General features: G+C 36.1%; 1 protein-coding gene across 1 annotated transcript in view; it reads right to left on the bottom strand.

Annotated features, from left to right (window-relative positions):
* Window positions 1-16789: 16789 nt before the first annotated feature.
* The window catches only part of BRDT (bromodomain testis associated), a 40001-nt gene continuing 37771 nt past the window's right edge, over window positions 16790-19019 (bottom strand). Inside the window, exon 17 of the mRNA XM_014865232.3 lies at window positions 16790-17003. Within this exon, the coding sequence (XP_014720718.2) occupies window positions 16935-17003 (69 nt within the window). The 3' untranslated portion in view covers window positions 16790-16934. The remainder of the gene's footprint in view (window positions 17004-19019) is intronic.

Raw genomic sequence — 19019 nt, 5'->3', positions numbered from 1 at the left:
AATACATCAAAAAGATTATACACCATGATCAAGTGGGATTTATACCAGGGACACAGGGATGGTTCAACATCCGCAAGTCAATCAACATGATACACTACATCAACAAAATGAAAAACAAAAACCACATGATCATCTCAATAGACGCAGAGAAAGCATTCGACAAGATCCAACACCCATTTATGATAAAAACCCTCAGTAAAATGGGTATAGAAGGAAAGTACCTCAACATAATAAAGGCCATATATGATAGACCCACAGCCAACATCATACTCAATGGACAAAAGCTGAAAGCCATCCCTCTGAGGACAGGAACAAGACAAGGGTGCCCACTTTCACCACTCCTATTCAACATAGTACTGGAGGTGCTGGCCAGAGCAATTCGGCAGGAAAAAAAAATAAAAGGAATCCAAATAGGTAACGAAGAAGTAAAACTCGCGTTGTTTGCAGACGACATGATCTTATACATAGAAAACCCCAAAGAATCCACAGAAAAACTATTAGAAATAATCAACAACTACAGCAAAGTAGCAGGGTATAAAATTAACGTGCATAAATCAGTAGCATTTCTATACACTAACAATAAACTAACAGAAAAAGAACTCAAGAACTCTATCCCATTCACAATCGCAACGAAAAGAATAAAATACCTTGGGATAAACTTAACCAAGGAAGTGAAGGATCTATACAATGAAAACTACAAGACTTTCTTGAAAGAAATAGGTGATGACATAAAGAGATGGAAAAACATTCCTTGCACATGGATTAGAAGAATAAACATAGTTAAAATGTCCATACTACCTAAAGCAATATACAGATTCAATGCTATCCCAATCAGAATCCCAAGAACATTCTTCACAGAAATTGAACAAACAATCCTAAAATTCATATGGGGCAACAAAAGACCACGAATTGCTAAAGCAATCCTGAGCAAGAAAAACAAAGCCGGCGGAATCACAATCCCCGATTTCAAAACATACTACAAAGCTACAGTGATCAAAACAGCATGGTACTGGTACAAAAACAGGTCCACAGATCAATGGAACAGAATTGAAAGCCCAGAGATAAAACCACACATCTATGGACAGCTAATCTTCGACAAAGGAGCAGAGGGCCTACAATGGAGAAAAGAAAGTCTCTTCAACTAATGGTGCTGGGAAAACTGGACAGCCACATGCAAAAGACTGAAAATCGACCATTCTTTTCCACCACACACCAAAATAAACTCAAAATGGATCAAAGACCTAAAGATTAGGCCTGAGACAATAAGTCTTTTGGAAGAGAATATAGGCAGTACACTCTTTGACATCAGTTTCAAAAGAATCTTTTCGGACACTGTAACTCCTCAGTTGAGGGAAACAATAGAAAGAATAAACAAATGGGACTTCATCAGACTAAAGAGCTTCTTCAAGGCAAGGGAAAACAGAATTGAAACAAAAAAACAGCTCACTAATTGGGAAAAAATATTTACAAGCCACTTATCCGACAAAGGGTTAATCTCCATAATATACAAAGAACTCACACTGCTTAACAACAAAAAAACAAACAACCCGATCAAAAAATGGGCAGTGGACATGAACAGACATTTCTCAAAAGAAGATATGAATATGGCCAATAGACACATGAAAAGATGTTCATCATCGCTAATCATCAGGGAAATGCAAATCAAAACTACACTAAGATATCACCTTACCCCCATTAGATTGGCAAAAACATCCAAAACCAAGAACGACAAATGTTGGAGAGGTTGTGGAGAAAGAGGAACCCTCATACACTGTTGGTGGGAATGCAAACTGGTACAGCCACTATGGAAAACAGTATGGAGATTTCTCAAAAAGTTAAAAATAGAAATACCCTATGACCCAGCCATCCCATTACTGGGTATCTATCCTAAGAACCTGATATCAGATATCTCAAGAGTCCGTTGCACCCCTATGTTCATCGCAGCATTATTTACAATAGCCAAGACGTGGAACCAGCCTACATGCCCAGAAACTGATGATTGGATAAAGAAGATGTGGTATATATACACAATGGAATACTACTCAGCCATAAAAAAAGACGAAATTGGCCCATTCACAACAATGTGGATGGACCTCGAGGGCATTATGTTAAGCGAAATAAGTCAGTCAGAGAAAGACGAACTCTATATGACTCCACTCATAGGTGGAAATTAGTATATTGAGAAGGAGATCTGATCGGTGGTTACCAGGGAAAAGGGGGGGTGGGGGGAGGGTATGGAGGGGGAAGTGGTGTACCCACAACATGACTAACAAAAATGTACAACTGAAATTTCACAAGCTTGTAATCCATCATAACATTAATAATAAAAAAAAAAAAAAAAAAAGAAATCTTTGCCTAACAAAGTCAACAAGGAATTATTTTCCCCTATATTTTCTTCCAGGAGTTTTATAGTTTTATGTTTTATCTTTAGGTCTATCATTCATTTTGAGTTAATTTTTGCATAGGGTGCAAAGTATGGACTGATGTTTATGTTTTGCCTGTGGATATCCAGTTGTTTTGGCACCATTTGTTGAAAAGAATATTCTTTCTCTATTGCCTTTGCAACTTTGTTGAAAATCAGTTGACATGTGGGACTATTTCTGGACCCTCTAGTCTGTTTCATTGATGTATATATTTCTCCAGTCATGATTATTGAAGATAGTATAGTAAGTCTAAAACTCAGGTAGTATGAATCCTTCAACTTTGTTCTTCTTTATCAAAATTGTTTTGGCTACTCTAATTACTTTACTTTTCCATATAAATTTTAGTGTTAGTTTTTCAATTTTGGCAAAAATTGTTCATTGGGATGCATTGAATCTGGTAATGAATTTGGAGAGAACTGATATTTTAACAAAATTTAATTGTCTAGGGGCCAGCCCTGTGGCCAAGTGGTTAAGTTCACACACTCCACTTCGGCGGCTCAGGGTTTCGCTGGTTCGGATCCTGGGCGTGGACATGGCACCGCTCATCAGGCCATGCTGAGGCGGCATCCCACATGCCACAACCAGAAGGACCCACAACTAAAATATACAACTATGTACTGGGGGGATTTGGGGAGAAAAGGCAGAAAAAGAAAATTTAGTTGTCTAATTCATGAACATTTGTTTAGATCTTTTTCTTTCATTAGTTTTTCATAATTTTAAGCATACAGATATTGATATATTTTGTAAGATTTACACCTATTTCTTTTTTATAGTATATTGTAAATGCTACTTTTTTCAATTTCCAGTTGCTTATTACTAGTATGTAGAAGTATGATTGATTTTTGTTTTTTATCTTAGACGCTGAGGCCTTGCTAAACTCACTAATTAGTTCTAGTGGCTTTTTGAATGACTCTTTGGGAATTTCTATGTAAAGAATCATGTCATCTGTGAATAAAGACAGTTTTGTTTCTTCCTTTCCAATATGTTTGCCTTTTATTTCTTTTTCTTGCCTTATTGCACTGGCTAGGACTTTGAATACAATAGTGAGCAGGAGTGTGAGAATAGACATTCCTTGTTCCCAATCTTAGGGGGAAAACATTCAGTCTTTCACTATTAAGCATAATGTTACCTGAAGATCTTTCAAGATGCCGTTTATCATGTTGAGGAAGTTCTTTTCTATTTCTAGTTTTTGAGAGTTTTTTCGGAAATGGAGGTTGAATTTTGTCAAAGAGCTTCTGCTTCTCTTGAGATAATCACACTTTTTCCTCTTTAATCTGTTGATATGTTTAATTGCATATAAAATTTTTTGAATGTTGAACTAGCCTTTCATTCCAAGAATAAACCCAATTTAGTCATAAAATATTATATATTTTTACATATTGCTAAAATAGATTTGCTAATAGGTAGCTGATGATTTTTGCATCTATATTTGCTCTTCTTATATATTCTGGAAGAATTTATATAGAATTGTATTATTTCTTCCTTAAATATTCGGTAGATTTCTCCAAAAAGCCACCTAGGCCTGGAGTTGGTTTTTTTATTCTTTGTTTTAAGGTTTTAAAAAACAATTCAGGGGCCAGCCCCATGGCAGAGTGGTTAAGTTCACATGCTCTGCTTTGACAGCCCAGGGTTTCACCAGTTTGGATCCTGGGCGTGGACATGGCACTGCTCATCAGGCCATGCTGAGGCGGCGTCCCACATGCCACACTAGAAGGACCCACAACTAAAAATATACAGCTGTGTAATGGGGGGCTTTGGGGAGAAGAAGGAAAAATAAAATCTTTAAAATAATTAATTAATTAATTATTTTAAAAAATAACTCAATTTATTTAATAGTTATAGGACTATTCAGGTGATCTATTTCTTCTTTGGTAGTTTGTGTCTTTTAAGAGTTTTACCCATTTCATATAAATTGTTGAATTTATGGCCATAGAGTTCTTCATAATATGCCCTTATTATCTCTTGAATGTCTGTGGGTCTGTAACGTTCTCCCTTTCATGCTTGACATTTGTAATTTTTGTCTTCTCTTTTTCTTGGTATGTCTGGCTAGGGGTTTATCAATTTTATTGTCTTTTTTAAAAAAAGCTACAGCTTTTGGTTTTATTGATTTTTTCCTCTATTTTTTGTTTTTAATTTAATTGATTTCTGCTTTCTTATTTCCTTTCTTCTGCTTGATTTAGGTTTAATTTGCTTTTCTTTTTTCTTAAGGTAGAAGCTTAAATGATTAATTTGAGATCTTTCTCTTAATATAAGCATTTAATGCTAAAAATTTTTTCTCTAAACATTGCTTTCACTGCATCCCTCAAATTTTAATATGTTGTGTTTTCATTTTCATAGAATTCAGAATATTTTTCTAATTCTTCTTGTGATTTCCTCTTTTACCATGGATCACTTAGAATGCTTAATTTCCAAATATTTGGGGGGATTTTGAAAGTATCCTTTTTTTTTCTTTTCCCTCCCCAAAGTCCCGGTATCTAGTTGTATATTCTAGTTGTACGTCCTTCTAATTTTTCTATATGAGCCACACTACAAGTGGTTTGGTTGCATGCCTGGGAACCAAACCCGGGCCGCTGAAGTGGAGTGCACCAAACTTTAACTGCTAGGCCACCAGGGCTGGCTCACAAATATCTTTTTGTTGTTCATTTCTAGTTTAAATTCAGTATGATCCAAGAGTTTACCTTGTAAACTACCATTCATTTAAATTGGTCAAGGTTTGCTTTATGTCCCTCAATGTGGTCTATTTCAGTGAATATTCTAACTGCATTTGAAAAGTATATTCTGCTGTTGTTAACTAGAGTGTGCTATGTATGTCAATCAGGTAAAGTTGGTTGGCAATGTTGTTTAAGACTGTTAGATCCTTACTGATTCTCTGTCTACTTATTCCATCAATTGCTAAGGGAAGAATATTGAAATCTGTCTGTGGTGGTGGATTCATCTGTTTCTCTTTTTAGGTCCATCAGTGCTACTGTTTGTGCTTTAGACAGTCAGTTCTCTTTTGGAGCATTTATAAAAAAGAAAAAGTGAATTTTATAATTATCTCCATTTATGCCATTCCCGGTGTTCTTCATTCATTGTATAGATAGAAGTTTCTGTCTAGTATCATATTCCTTCTACCAGAAGAACTTCCTTTAATGTTTCTTGTAGTACAGGTCTGCTGGCAATAAATTCTTTCAGTTTTTGTTTGTTTGATAAACTATTTCTCCTACAATTTTGAAAAATAGTTCCAGTGGATATAGAAGTCTAGGTTGACAAGATTTTCATTTTAGAACTTTAAAGATGTCACTCCACTGTCTTATGGCTTTTACAGTTTCTGATGAGAAGTCTGCTGAATTATTATCTTTGTTCCTCTGTATTTAATGTCTTTTTTTCTTTGGGCACCTCAAGATTTTCTGTTTGTCTTTGGTTTCAGCAGTTTAAATATGATATACCTAAGTATGTAGGATTTTTTTTTTTTGGTATTTATCTTGCTTAGCATTCTCTGAACCTCTTGAATTTATGGTTTTGTATCTGTCATTATGTTAGATAATAGAAAATATGTATTGAATGGAACATTACTTGGCCATAAAAAAGATGAAATTTTGTCATTTGTTGGATCTTGAGGGCATTATGCTAAGCAAAATAAGTCAGATGTCAAAAGCCAAATATCACATGATTTCATTCATATGTGGAAGATAAAACAACAACACACAAACACATAGACACAGAGATTAGATTGGTGGTTACTAGAGGTGGGGAGCGGGGGGCATGGCAAAAGGAGTAAAGGGGCACATGTGTTTGGTGATGGATGGTAATTACCACTTTGGTGGTGAACATGAGGTAGTCTACACAGAAATTGAAATATAATGAAATACACCTGAAATTTATGTAATGTTATAAACCAATGTTACATAAAGAAAGAAAGAAGGAAAGGAGGAAATAAAGAAGGAAACAAAGGAAGAAGGAAGGAAGGGAAGAAAGAAAGAGAGAGAGGAAGGAAGGAAGGAAGGGAGGGAGGAAGGAAATATATACTGGTCTCTGCCCCCGGTTCCTGGCACAGAGCTCCTGAAACACTTGTAATTTAAGTGATAAGAGTACTAGGAGCATCTCTTGTTCTAATAGTTGGACTTTGACCTCTTCCTGACACAGGAATCCTGAAACCTTTCTAAATTCCTAGTGATAAGAGCACTAGGAGCATCTTTTGTTCTAATGAAGTGACTCTGGGTGAGCTCCTGGATGGCTCCTAGATGGGAGCTAGTCACCAGAAAGACCAAGCCATGATTAGAAGCTTGGAATTTTTAGCCTCATTCCCTGCTCCTGCAGAGTGGAGAGGGACTAGAAATGGAGCTAATAATTGATCATGCATATGTGAGGAGGCCTCCATAAAAACCCCAATAGTATGGGGCTTCCAGGTGGGTGAACACATCCATGTACCAGGAAGATGATGCACCCCAATTCCACGGGGACAGAAGTTCCTGTGCTCCCAGACCTCACCCTATGTAGCTCTTCATCTGGCTGTTCATCTGTATCCTTTGTCATATCCTTTAATAAACTGGTAAACATAAGTGTTTCCTTGAGTTTGGTGAGCTGCTTTAGCAAATAATTGAATCCAAGGAGGAGGAGGTCATGGGAACCTCTGATTTGTCCAAGTTGGACAGAAGTTGTGGGTAACCTGGGGACCTACTCCTTGCAGTTGGCATCTGAAATGGGAAACAGTCTTGTGGGACTGAGCCCTTAACCTGTAGCTAGTGTCAGAACTGAGTTAAATTTTAGGACACCTAGATGGTGTCACAGAGAATTGCTTGGTGGGGAAAACCCCCCAGATATTTGGTGACCAGAAGTGAAGTGTTCTATGTAAGTAGTTTATGGGAGACACACAGGAAGAAGAACTGAGGGTTTTCCCCTACTCAGGAGAAGGAAATATCTGGTGGTTTTTTCCAATACATGTCAATTTTGGAGAATTTCCAGCTATTGTCTCTTCAAATATTTCTCTGGTCCCATTCCCATTCTCTTCTCTTTCTGAGATTCCAATTAGACATATGTTAGACTTTAACATTGCCCTACAGCTTTTGAACGCTCTGTTCTGTTGGTTCCACCACACCTCACTTTTTGTGTTCTTTGCTTGTTTGTCTGGGTAATTTCTTTTGACCTATATTTAGGTTCACTGATTGTTTCCTTGGCTGTGTTAATTCTACTGATGAGCCCATCAAAAGCATTCTTCATTTCTGTTCCCATGTTTTTCATTTTCCAGCATTTCCATTTGATTTTTTCTTGTAGTTTTCATTTCTCTGTTGAAATTACTCATCTGATCACACATTGTCCATTTTTCCTCTGGAGCTTTTGATACGTTAATCATAGTCATTTTAAATTCTGATAGTTCCAACTATGTGTCCTCTTTAAGTCTGTTTCTGTTGATTGCTTTGTCCCTTGACAATGGGATTTTTTTTTTTTCCTCCTTGCTTCTTTGTGTGCCTCATAATTTTTTGTTGAAAGACATTTTGTGTAAGACAATAGAGACGAAGATATATATTTCTATGCCTGGAAATTGACACATGTTTTCTTTTGCTAGGCCTTTAGTGTGGAGGTTAAGTCAATCTAGTCAGGAGTTGAGCTGGATTTGGATTTTATTGTTGCTATGGTTATCCTCAGCACACCACAGATTTAAAATTTCTCTAGTGTTACCATGTGTTTAGGGTGGAGATTGGTTTGCCAGTAAATTTTTCTCAATATCTGCTACGCACTTATATTTAAGTCTTTCTTTATGCTTAGTATTACAAAGACAGTCTCTCTCCATGGTCTTGCTCCTCTGATAGCAGTAGACTGCTTTTACTTATTACTGAATGCTTATTGCCCTGGTGGGAGGAAGTGCAGGGGGAGAGGGGCCTTCTCTGCTGTCTTAATTCAGTCTCACAGGCAGGCACTATGTCCTTGGATTTCAGGGTGGGACCTTCTCAATGATCCTTCCCTGCCCCCAGTGACAGGATATCTCTAACGTTGTATTCCCTGCCCCTCTCCCAGGATTAAAAGGTTTGTTTCTATTTCCTTCCCTTAGAAGCTTAAGGCTTGTTGGCACCGGCCCGGTGGCGCAGCAGTTAAGTTTGCACGTTCCCGCTTCTTGTCGGCCTGGGGTTCTCCGGTTCAGATCCCAGGTGCAGACATGGCACTGCTTGGCCAAAGCCGTGCTGTGGTAGGCGTCCCACATATAAAATAGAGGAAGATGGGCATAGATGTTAGCTCAGAGCCAGTCTTCCTCAGCAAAAAGAGGAGGATTGACAGTAGTTAGCTCAGGGCTAATCTTCCTCAAACAAAACAAAACAAAACAAAACAAACAAAAAGAGAAGCTTAAGGCTTGCTCTCCTTAGGGAAGATGGGGGAGAAGGATCTGGTGGGGGGTGGGGAGGGGGCTTTCTGCTTTTCCTATATCTGCTGCTGTTCTCTTCCCGGCCTACATCAAGAGGATGGCTTTCTCAGAACCCTCATGCTGCCCCCCGAATCTTTCTTGTAAGTACTGATGAGGTCTGTGGAGAAGAGCCTGCAAGTGGTTACAGATTTCTCTGGTACTCCCAGAGGTTCTGTATTCTCAAGCTAGCCCACATCCAGCCTTTAGCAATTTGTTACAACATTTAGATGATTTTTTTTTTGGTTACCAGATTATATAGCCTTTGGTGGTGTCTGCCCCAGGTAAGCCAATGCTTATGTCCTGTCTCCCCTTTGATACATTTGCCTTTTCTTAGATTTTAGGTTATTCAGTTACCCTGAAATCTCAGCCCTCAGATTAAGAAAAGTTGCGAATTTAAAGATTTTCCTGGCTTTTAAATCTGTTTTAATTATGGGAGAAATGTTTATCCCAGCTTTCTAGATCCTAAGTGGAACCCTGAATTCCCTAATTTTTGAAAATTGAGATATGATTGACATATAACATTGTATTAGTTTTAAGTGTACAACATAATGATTTGATATAGGTATATATTGTGAAATGATTACTACAATAAATTTAGTACTTTTTTTTAGTTTTGAGTATTACCTTTTTTATTGAAATTTTTAGTAAGATAATTGTACATTTATATGCAGTCATAAGAAAAATAATAGAGAATTACTAGTATCCATGTGTTGCTCTAAATTTCCCAGACTTGCAGTCAGATGTGGCCAAGTGTGTACTGGCCAGAGGGTTATGAGTGCAAGAGGTGTCTCTTCCAAGTCTGGCCTTTAAAAACATCCAGTGTGAGCCTACCTTCCTCTGCTCCATCAACTTTAGAGACCGCATGTTCCAGGTGGCATAACTAAAAGGTGGAATAGGGCCACTCGAATTGCCTTATGTTTCATGGAAGTGGAATATCTCTTATACATTTCCTTTAGGGTAGACTGTTTTGTGGTGAACTTTTTCATTTCAACCTCATTTTGATAGTTTTGCTGGCTACAGAATTCCAAACTGATAATGTTTGGTTTTTTAATTTATTCAAAGACTAGTGGATAAACATAAAAAGGGCACAGTTACTTCAGATCATTCTTCATATTGTATACACACACACACCAGTGAATGTAATCTGAAAGGAACCTGCAGTCTGCAGTGGAATGCATACAGCTTTTCCTTCCCTTACTCAAAAAGAAAAATTTAACCACACAAACTTAGAATCTCAACACACTCTCCTGTGACAAATGATTCACAGAGTGTAAAGAAACCGTATGCTAAGATTATGTACACCCTTTGTCAATGAAAAAACAGAATCAGTCATAATGCTTACGTTACACTGTTACTGACAACTAGTGGTGCCCTGAGAGGCATTACCAAGAGAAATTCTGCTGCAGAGAAAAGCTATACATACATACACAATGAGAAAATAAACTGCAAGGTTAACAAATGCGTGTTTAATACTGGAAAAATCACAGCCCTCCAAAATTTCTCATTTCAATCTGAGTTATTTTTCTCAAAATTTTGAAGATTTAATCTGTTTCTGGTAGTCATTATTGCTGGTAACTCATTATTTCTACTTGGTGATAATTCCCTTTCTCTGACTGCTTGCAAAATCTTCTTTGCTTATGGTATTGTGCAGGCCACTAAAAATGTCTTAGGTATGGATGTCTTTTTATTTATCCTGCTTGAGATGTACTTACAGGATAAAAGGATTCAATTTCAGTTTTAATAAAATCACTCTTCTCAAATAATGACCCTCCTTGTTCTCTTTGTTGGTTCCAAGGACTCTGATTACATAAATGGACTTTTTCATTTTATCCTCTAGATAAGAGTTCGACAAACTTTCTCAGTAAGACATCAGATAGTAAATATTTTAGGCTTTGAGGGCCACACAGTCTGTTACACCTACTGAACTCTGCCATTACAGCACGAGAGCACCATAGACAGGACGTCAGTAAATGGATGTCTGTGTTCCAAAACAACTTAACAGGAAAGCTGGATTTGACCGGTGGGCTGCAGTTTGCCAGCTCCTGCTCTAGATCTCTTAACATCTCTTTTGCATTTCCTTCTCAGCTCTGTGCTGTATCCTGGTACTTTTATTTGGATATATTTTCTAGCTAATTTTCTCTTTAGCTGTAACTGTTTTAATCCCTCCATTGAGATTTTTTTAGTTTACTTCAACACTTTCCTTTCTAGAAGTCTCATTTTTTCCAAACCTACCCATCTTGCCCCAAAAGTCTTACTCTCTAAACATTTTACAAATAGCTATTCTACTGCAGTCCTGGGGAGAGAGGGATGAAGTATCATTTATATTTGCTGTTCATTATTTCTGCTGACTCTCTCATTGTGGCTTGCTTTTTTATATCATTTATCTTTGCTCCTGAGCTAATTTCTTGACCTTAATTTGTAATTTGTAGGAATCTTGCTTGTGCCTATAGCCAGCCAGGGACCTCTTCAGACTCTGGAAGACTTTCCCTCAGCTTTCCCACCTCACCACTGGTCCATGCCACAATTAGCAAAACATCGCTCCTAGCATCTGACCTCGAGGAAGCCACACCTCCCCAGTTGCTTCCTGCTCTCCTCCCCACTAATTGCGGGGCGGGAGGGGCGTCCTGAGAGGACTCCCCTGCCTTTTTGAGACTGGCAATGCTTTCAAAATATGGGTCCACGCAGGATAATATTTGTAGTATTATTTGTATTTGTAATGCTAGAATAAAATTGGTAGGTCTCTAAGCCTAATTCTAATCTAATCCCAATCAAAATTATAAGTGTTTAATTTTACCTAGCATGTACAAATTAGACAAAGTGATTATAAATCTTACAGAGTGACAGCTATTGCAATTCAGAGTTTCAGTAAATTGTGGCAGCACTACTCACAGTTCATTAAGAAAAAAGAAGTCTGCCCCCTACCTCATACCATATATAAAAACATCTTTGATTCATCTGAAATTTTACTGTAAAAATTATTTCTTAAGTGCAAAAAGATGTGTAGAATATTTTATCATCTTGATGTGGGGTATACATTCCAAAACAAGGCAGAATATCTAGGCACTATAAAGGAAAATGAAGACATATGACTACATAAAATTTCAAATTTTAATGGGAAAAAAGGACAATCTCAAACAAACAATAGATTGTGAAAAAATATTTCTAAATATAAGGGCTAACATCTAAAAAAGAAAAAAAGAAAGTCTCCAAGTTGATAGGAAAAAGATAACCCAAAAGGAGAATGATTAAAGGATGTTAGTGACTAGGCAAGTCACATGGCTAACAAATACAAGATGATCAATCCCACTTGTAGGCTGGGAAATGCAAATTAAAAGAAACGGATTATCATTTTTTCATTCAGATTAAAAAGAATATGAGGGCAGTAACAGCCAGTGCTGGTGAGGATACTGGGAAAGTGGTAATTTCAAAGTTATAGGAATGTGACCTGCTCTAATGTTTTTTGGAACAATCATCTGGCACCATCTATTAAAATTAAAAGCACTCTCACTGTTTACAATAGCCAAGACGTGGAAGCAACCTAAGTGTCCAGCAACAGACGAATGGATAAAGAAGATGTGGTACATATATACAATGGAATACTACTCAGCTGCAAAACAGAACAAAGTCATTCCATTTGCAATAACATGGATGGACCTTGAGAGAATTATGTTAAGTGAAATAAGCCAGCGAGAGAAGGACAATCTGTGTATGACTCCACTCATATGAGGAATTTAAAATTATGGACTAAGAACAGTTTAGTGGATACCAGGGGAAAGGTGGGGTGGGGGATGGGCACAAAGGGTGAAATGGTGCACCTACAACATGACTGACAAACATTAATGTACAACTGAAATTTCACAAGATTGTAACCTATCAATAACTCAATAAAAAAAAATTAAAAGCACTCTCTTTGACTGTAATTTCTGACCCAGTAATCCCATTTTAGGAGCTCTACTCTTTAGAAATAGAAGCACAATTATGTAAGGCTATATAAACAGGATATTTACTTCAGCATTGTTTACAGTAGAGAAAGACTGAAATCAACAGGGATTATTTACATAAATTATGATATCGCTATTTTAAGTAATGTTGTGCAGCCTTTTAAAAAGGAATGAACTAGTCTACATCCACCAAAACACCTAGACAGATGCATGCAGAAAAACCAGTGGCTGAGTAACATATATAAATTATGTTTTTGTAAAAACAAGCCCCTCAAAGTCTCTACATCTCCATATTTGGATGAGCATAAAAAAGGCTGAAAAATATGTAAGCGTTGATCTCTCAGTAGTTGGAGGAGAGACAAATTTTTTTAATCTCCCAAGATTTTATCTTTAAATCATATCTAAAATCTTTGAAATTAAAAAATGAGAAAATAGTGTATGTGTAAATACACACATACAGCATGGCTAAGGGGGATACAGCAGACTGTTAATATTAGAATGCAGTGGAGGTAAGATCATTTTGTTTTTCTTTATGCATATTTATATTGTTTTACTTGTTACAAGTATTTTTTTATAAAATAAAAACTAAAAATAAAATGAAAAAAGAAAATGTTAAAAAATTCTTTAGATATAATATTCATGTATAAAGGACTTGTGACATCATTTTTAGAATGGCAAATTGGCTTCAACTGTTGCATTCTACACAATTATGTAGAATTTAATATACTGACAAGTACCAGGGAAACAATATTTATAACACAAAATGTTAATATCCAGAATACATAAAGAACTGTAAAGAATGAAGAATTCCCATAAAGAGTGACTATACTAAAAAACACTAACTGCACTTTGAAGGGTTAACTGTTATCTTAATAATTTTCAATTGCTATAAAGAAAAAAACTTTAAATGGGCCAAGGATTTGAAGAGCCAATTTAAAGAAGAAAACCAAGTTTCATCCTCCAGAAAAACCAGTTTGTATGCTGATAGCTATCTAGAGGAGAGATCACTGATGATGGAAACCAGAATTGCTACAGCAACGTCCCTGGGGATGTAAGAAAGAATACTAAGAGATTTGCCTTAACTGAGAGCATGGACAGTTCCTCCTTAGTAATAGAGGGGAGAGCAGAGCCTATGAACAGTGATGCTTGTAGAGGTGGTAATGGAAGCTTGTGGAAGCTCTCCTCAGATTGTCTGTTCTCTTAGTGAAAAAAGAAACAGGCAGCATAGAGTGATGATGCGGGGGGTGATACTGGTTGGAGGTCTGAGCACAAGGGAGATATAGCAGAACTGCCTGCCTAGGAGAGTGAATGGACCATGGAAATGTAGTAAGATTTCTGGGCAGCATTTAGGCTAACTTGAGTTGATGCTCACAAATTTAGAGTGAGACTGGTAATCACGGTTGTATGTCTTTCTCTAACCACAACTAGCTTCATGGGTACAGAGCAGGGAGCTGTAGTTAATAAGGATTGAAGTTTTGCCAAGTGAATACAACAAAGAAAGAAGCAATAAAGTTGAGAGTGTACACAAGGGAGTGACTATTAATAATAATGTACTACAAACTGGATAAGGAGAGAAGTGAGGGCGTGAAGGGGAGAGGTACTGTGAAAAGGCACTAGGATTAATGGTTTGAAGGTCCTGCTGCGGTCTAATGACTGTTGGTGTCAAGGGTCTAGCCAGAGTAAGCGAGAAAAGGATAGGAAGAAGTAGTGAGCAAGTAGAGTGCTTGAAATTGAGACTAAGAAAGGATTTTAGTTACTGGTAATGACAAAGGGGTGGCTAAGGTTGGTCAGATATTAAGATCATTAACGGAGAGGTCGAGGGACTGAGAAGTGTCAACTAGAGGGTGACAGTGAGACAGAGACAAATGTCTGGAGAACAAGAAGGAGAGAACCAGGGATGGTAAATGACTATGAGTGGCATAGTTTGATGATCATGAAAACTTAAAGCTGGGAGCATTTAGGGAGGAGAGAGGGGGAACAGTCTGCAAATGGCACTCCAAGGTAAGAAAAACATTAGTGAAAAAACAGGCGCTGAATGAGAGCCTGCAGGAGAGAGCCAGAGTTCAGTCAGAGCAGTGGTTCTCAAACTTTAGTGTGTATCAGGATCACCCGAGGGCTTGTCACCTATAGATTGCTGGACCCCACACCCTAAGTTTCTCCTTTAGTGTATCTACAGTCTGAGAATTTGCATTTCTAAAACATTCCCAGATGATGCTGGGACCAGCTGGTTGAGGGACCACACTTCCAGAACAACTCAAGAACAAAAAGAGGAAAGAAACCAGCAAAAAGGTTGATTATATAGGGGATGTTCTTGATGACTGATCATGAATCCCAGAAAACACAATGAGAAAGTTTTAGAAGTTGGAGAGGAGTAAGAGATGGGGACAGAAAAGGGGTCTGTTCCTCACAAAACCAGGCTTCAGTTGAAGGTGAATAAGTTACATGTAACATTTCAGGCATGACATTAACAGAAGTAAACTCCATGCAAGAAGTTAAGAGAAGCCAAACAATCTTTTACTAAAAAATAATGCAAAATATAGGAAGGATCAGTTATAAACCATTATTTTCTCTGCAAACTGACTTCAACCAACCTACCAAAAGGTTGAGTATCTAGGTGTGCCAGACCCCTTACAGACTGAGCAAAGGTTAAAGTGTTAAGTTGGTTAAACTAAACACTGATAACTATAACATAGCTCTCTGTAAGGGTTGCTCCAATGGTTATAGAAAAACCTCAAGTAAGCGGTTATTCTTTAATGTAAAAGGATATATTAATAAAGAACTTTTTTTTTCAGATGTAGACAAAGATCATTATCAGTTTTATTAGCTATTTAAAGGCAAGTGAAAGATTTAATGTGTATTTGACAGAAGTAAATTCTTACTTACCATTTTCATTCTCTTCAAAAATGGAAAAATTTCCACACATTTTAAAAGTATTACATAATCACAATTAGAAAGAACCAGAAAATTCTGAAAAGTCTACAGAGAATGAAAAAAACGTGAAATCTCAACACTCTGAGGTAACCACTATATATTTCTGATGTATCTTTCTAAAATACATATATATCCATTATTAGAATATATACAGATATATTACTCCATAGCTATATGATCTTTTAGGAAAAGGACAATGCATACTATTTGGTATATACATACCAATTTCTTCCTTAAAAATAGGTATAGTTGAATAGGTATGACTATCACTTTAATTCTGGCTATGTTTCATGAAGTTAACACCACCATTTTAGCCATTAGTTAAATAAACATGTTTTTAAAATGGCTGATAGTTTAAAGACATTTCAAAAAATTATCATATTGATTATAAAAATAAATGAAGTCAAGAAAACTCTTTTTCTTTTTCTCTATAATATACACACACTTTGAATTTTTACTTTAGATGGTACTAGAATAGTGCTTGAATCATGTTACACTTCAAGAGTCCAAAATTTTAAAGTACATGAAGCTGATACACATAATTTATACATAATTGCAACTTGAGAATGAGGAAACAAAAATAGTTTACAGATTTAAATACTTACTATAATTAAGTAAAAATTTAAATATTCATTGCTATCATATTATGCAAATTAAGAAATGCTTTTTAAGTTCCTATAGAAACTTACATAGATAATTAATATTTACTCTTAGTTATTTTGCCTCAAATTCAACATCTTTCAAACCATAAGGAATGATTTCTTTGAACAAAATTTCAATATAAATTTTGAATACAGAACCAGCAGAGAACCCTCCAAGGAACCAAGTATTATTTGTCAGAGGTTCTAAATATTTTTACAGACAAATACTTGCTTTAAAAAGTTAAAAACTCAACAGGAACTGTTTTTGATACATCTTTATATATTCTTCATTTCTACACAAGAAGGGACTATCTCTTTTTGGATTTTCATTACTTAGACAGGGCCTATAATACATAGCAGACAGTTATTTATAAAATGAATAACATCTGGGAACTTATTCAATTTCTAGGGATCCAAAATTATAAAATTTCCTGTAAATTGTCATTAAAAAAATGAACATATAGCTGTTAAAAAATGTAAGTGAAAACTGTTTAATCATTTTAGAGCAGTCAAAATACAATATAAGATTGGCATCTTGGTGTCTGAAAGCAACCATTTTATCATATGCATTTTAATCTTTTATATTATCATTTTGAGTTGACGGTTAATTAAAAACTGGATTTTAATCAAAGTTGTTTTCAAACATTGTCATAATGTCGCTTTGCAGAGTCATATCAATGGTACCAGCCATCTGTAGAAAAGAAGGGAAAATTCAAATGTTACTTTAATTTATGCCTTCATTACACCTATATAAAAATGATCATGCAACATTTGGAATACATCACACAAAATTATGCAATTTATTTAACATAATGAGTTTGTATACAATTTTTTATTTCTTTTCAAACATTATCTGATTTTTGTTAAAATATTGTGCTGTGATAAATAAAAACTAAAACCTACAAGAACACTAAGTTCTTCTCTCCAGGTAAGAGAGAAAACTCTCAGTGTTGAGAGAGTAGGTATTAATAAGAACACCAACTGAGCTGACATTGTTTCATGTATCTCTGTAACCAACGAAGTGCTGGACACATAAAATTAATTTCTCTGTGAACCAATATCTTACCTATTTGAGAGAACCATAATATGTATTGTTAAAGCTGTGGGCTTTCCCTGATTCTGCCACTTACTAACTGTGTAACCTAAGGCCAATTATTCAACCAAGTTTATTTCATACGTAGATATTTAGGAAGATCAAACCAGACTGCATGTATAACACTCAGCACAATGTTGTTTATTAAATGCTAAAAAGCCATTTTATTAAATGGCTTATTACTATATTAAATAATTATAATTATTAAATAATCATTAAATTTTGTAAAAGGCCGTTTATTAAATGCAAAATAAGCCAAAGTAAAGAAAAGGCTAATTAAGACAAAGGAAACAAATGTTTACTATATTCTGAGGCCTTCCCTGAATGCCTTTGTGATCCAGGTAAGATATTCTTTAGCATCTGAAATGACACCAACTATGAAAAGTTCAAAAACTAGTTTTTATCAGTAAACAGTAACGCTCAAAGTGGTAGGTAAAAGTGCCAATTTGCACCCAGGTGTTTGACTTCCTGGATAGGAATCAGTCTTCTCATTGGCTGTGTGGGAGAAGATTTGGAATTGTGACATCTACAAATAGGATATTAAAAAGTTATGTGTGACTCCTACAAACTACAAAAATTTCTTTAAATATGCCTTGGAGACAAAAGGATATAGTCTTAAATCTTAATCCAGGCTACTTTGCTAACGCCAGCTCTTAGGATGCCAACTGTCTAGCTCAGACCGTTCCTCAAAGTTCTATTTTAACACTCCAATATGATAGTTGGATACGTTATCCTAGTCTAAATATCATGTGATACTCCTATAAGTATCCAGACATACTGCAAAATTCCAAGAATATATAATGAAACGTTTTTATTTAAAGGTACTTTATTTATTTTAGATTCTCTTCCATCTTGACTAAAATCTGTGCTTGTGGAATAATTATTGATATGGAACTGGTTATTCTCTACACCAATTAAACTTAGATACCATGATTTAAAGATGAACTAACGTTCTCTGCAGCTGACACCATAACCTGCATATTCTTTTCTCAGTGGTCCTAATACACACACCAACCATTCAAATTTAAGAGCAAAAACTTGGTCAAGGGAACTGGCATGAGAACTCTCCGGAGCTCTGTTAGGTGTCAAGTTATTGCAGCTTTTTAGAGCATGGATTTGTCAAGCAGCAGCAATACAAGAGTTGGGTTGTCAAGAATGAGAATAGTAGGTCCAAGGTCAAGGTGTTAGTTATCAAACTGCAAGACATGGTCTTATTAGTCACCTTTCAGTGAATTCCAGGTCTACTCAAGTTCCAGAAAGTGCTTAGGATACTAGAAATTATATCAGGTTACCTAGCTGAGTCGTTAGATGCAAGGAGGTTGCTGAGAAATCACTTATGGGTGACTGAAGTCGGGCCCTTGTGAGTACCAACAAGAAAAATTCCTATGTCACTGGAGAAAGATTTCTAGTAAAGTACTAATGAAATTTTAGTAAGTTCCTAAAAACTATAGAAACCAGACAATGTTAAAAAATGTACTGTTTAATTAAATTAAATAAAATTTAAAATTTAGTTCCTTAGTTGTAGTAGCTACATTTTGAGTGCTCAGCAGCCATATGTGGCTGTTATATTTGCACAGATAAAGAACACTTCTATCACGGTAGAAAGCTCTACGA

Source organism: Equus asinus, chromosome 16 (assembly GCF_041296235.1).
Source record: "Equus asinus isolate D_3611 breed Donkey chromosome 16, EquAss-T2T_v2, whole genome shotgun sequence".
Classification (NCBI taxonomy): Eukaryota; Metazoa; Chordata; class Mammalia; order Perissodactyla; family Equidae; genus Equus; species Equus asinus.
This window is presented reverse-complemented; position numbering and strand designations above follow the sequence as displayed.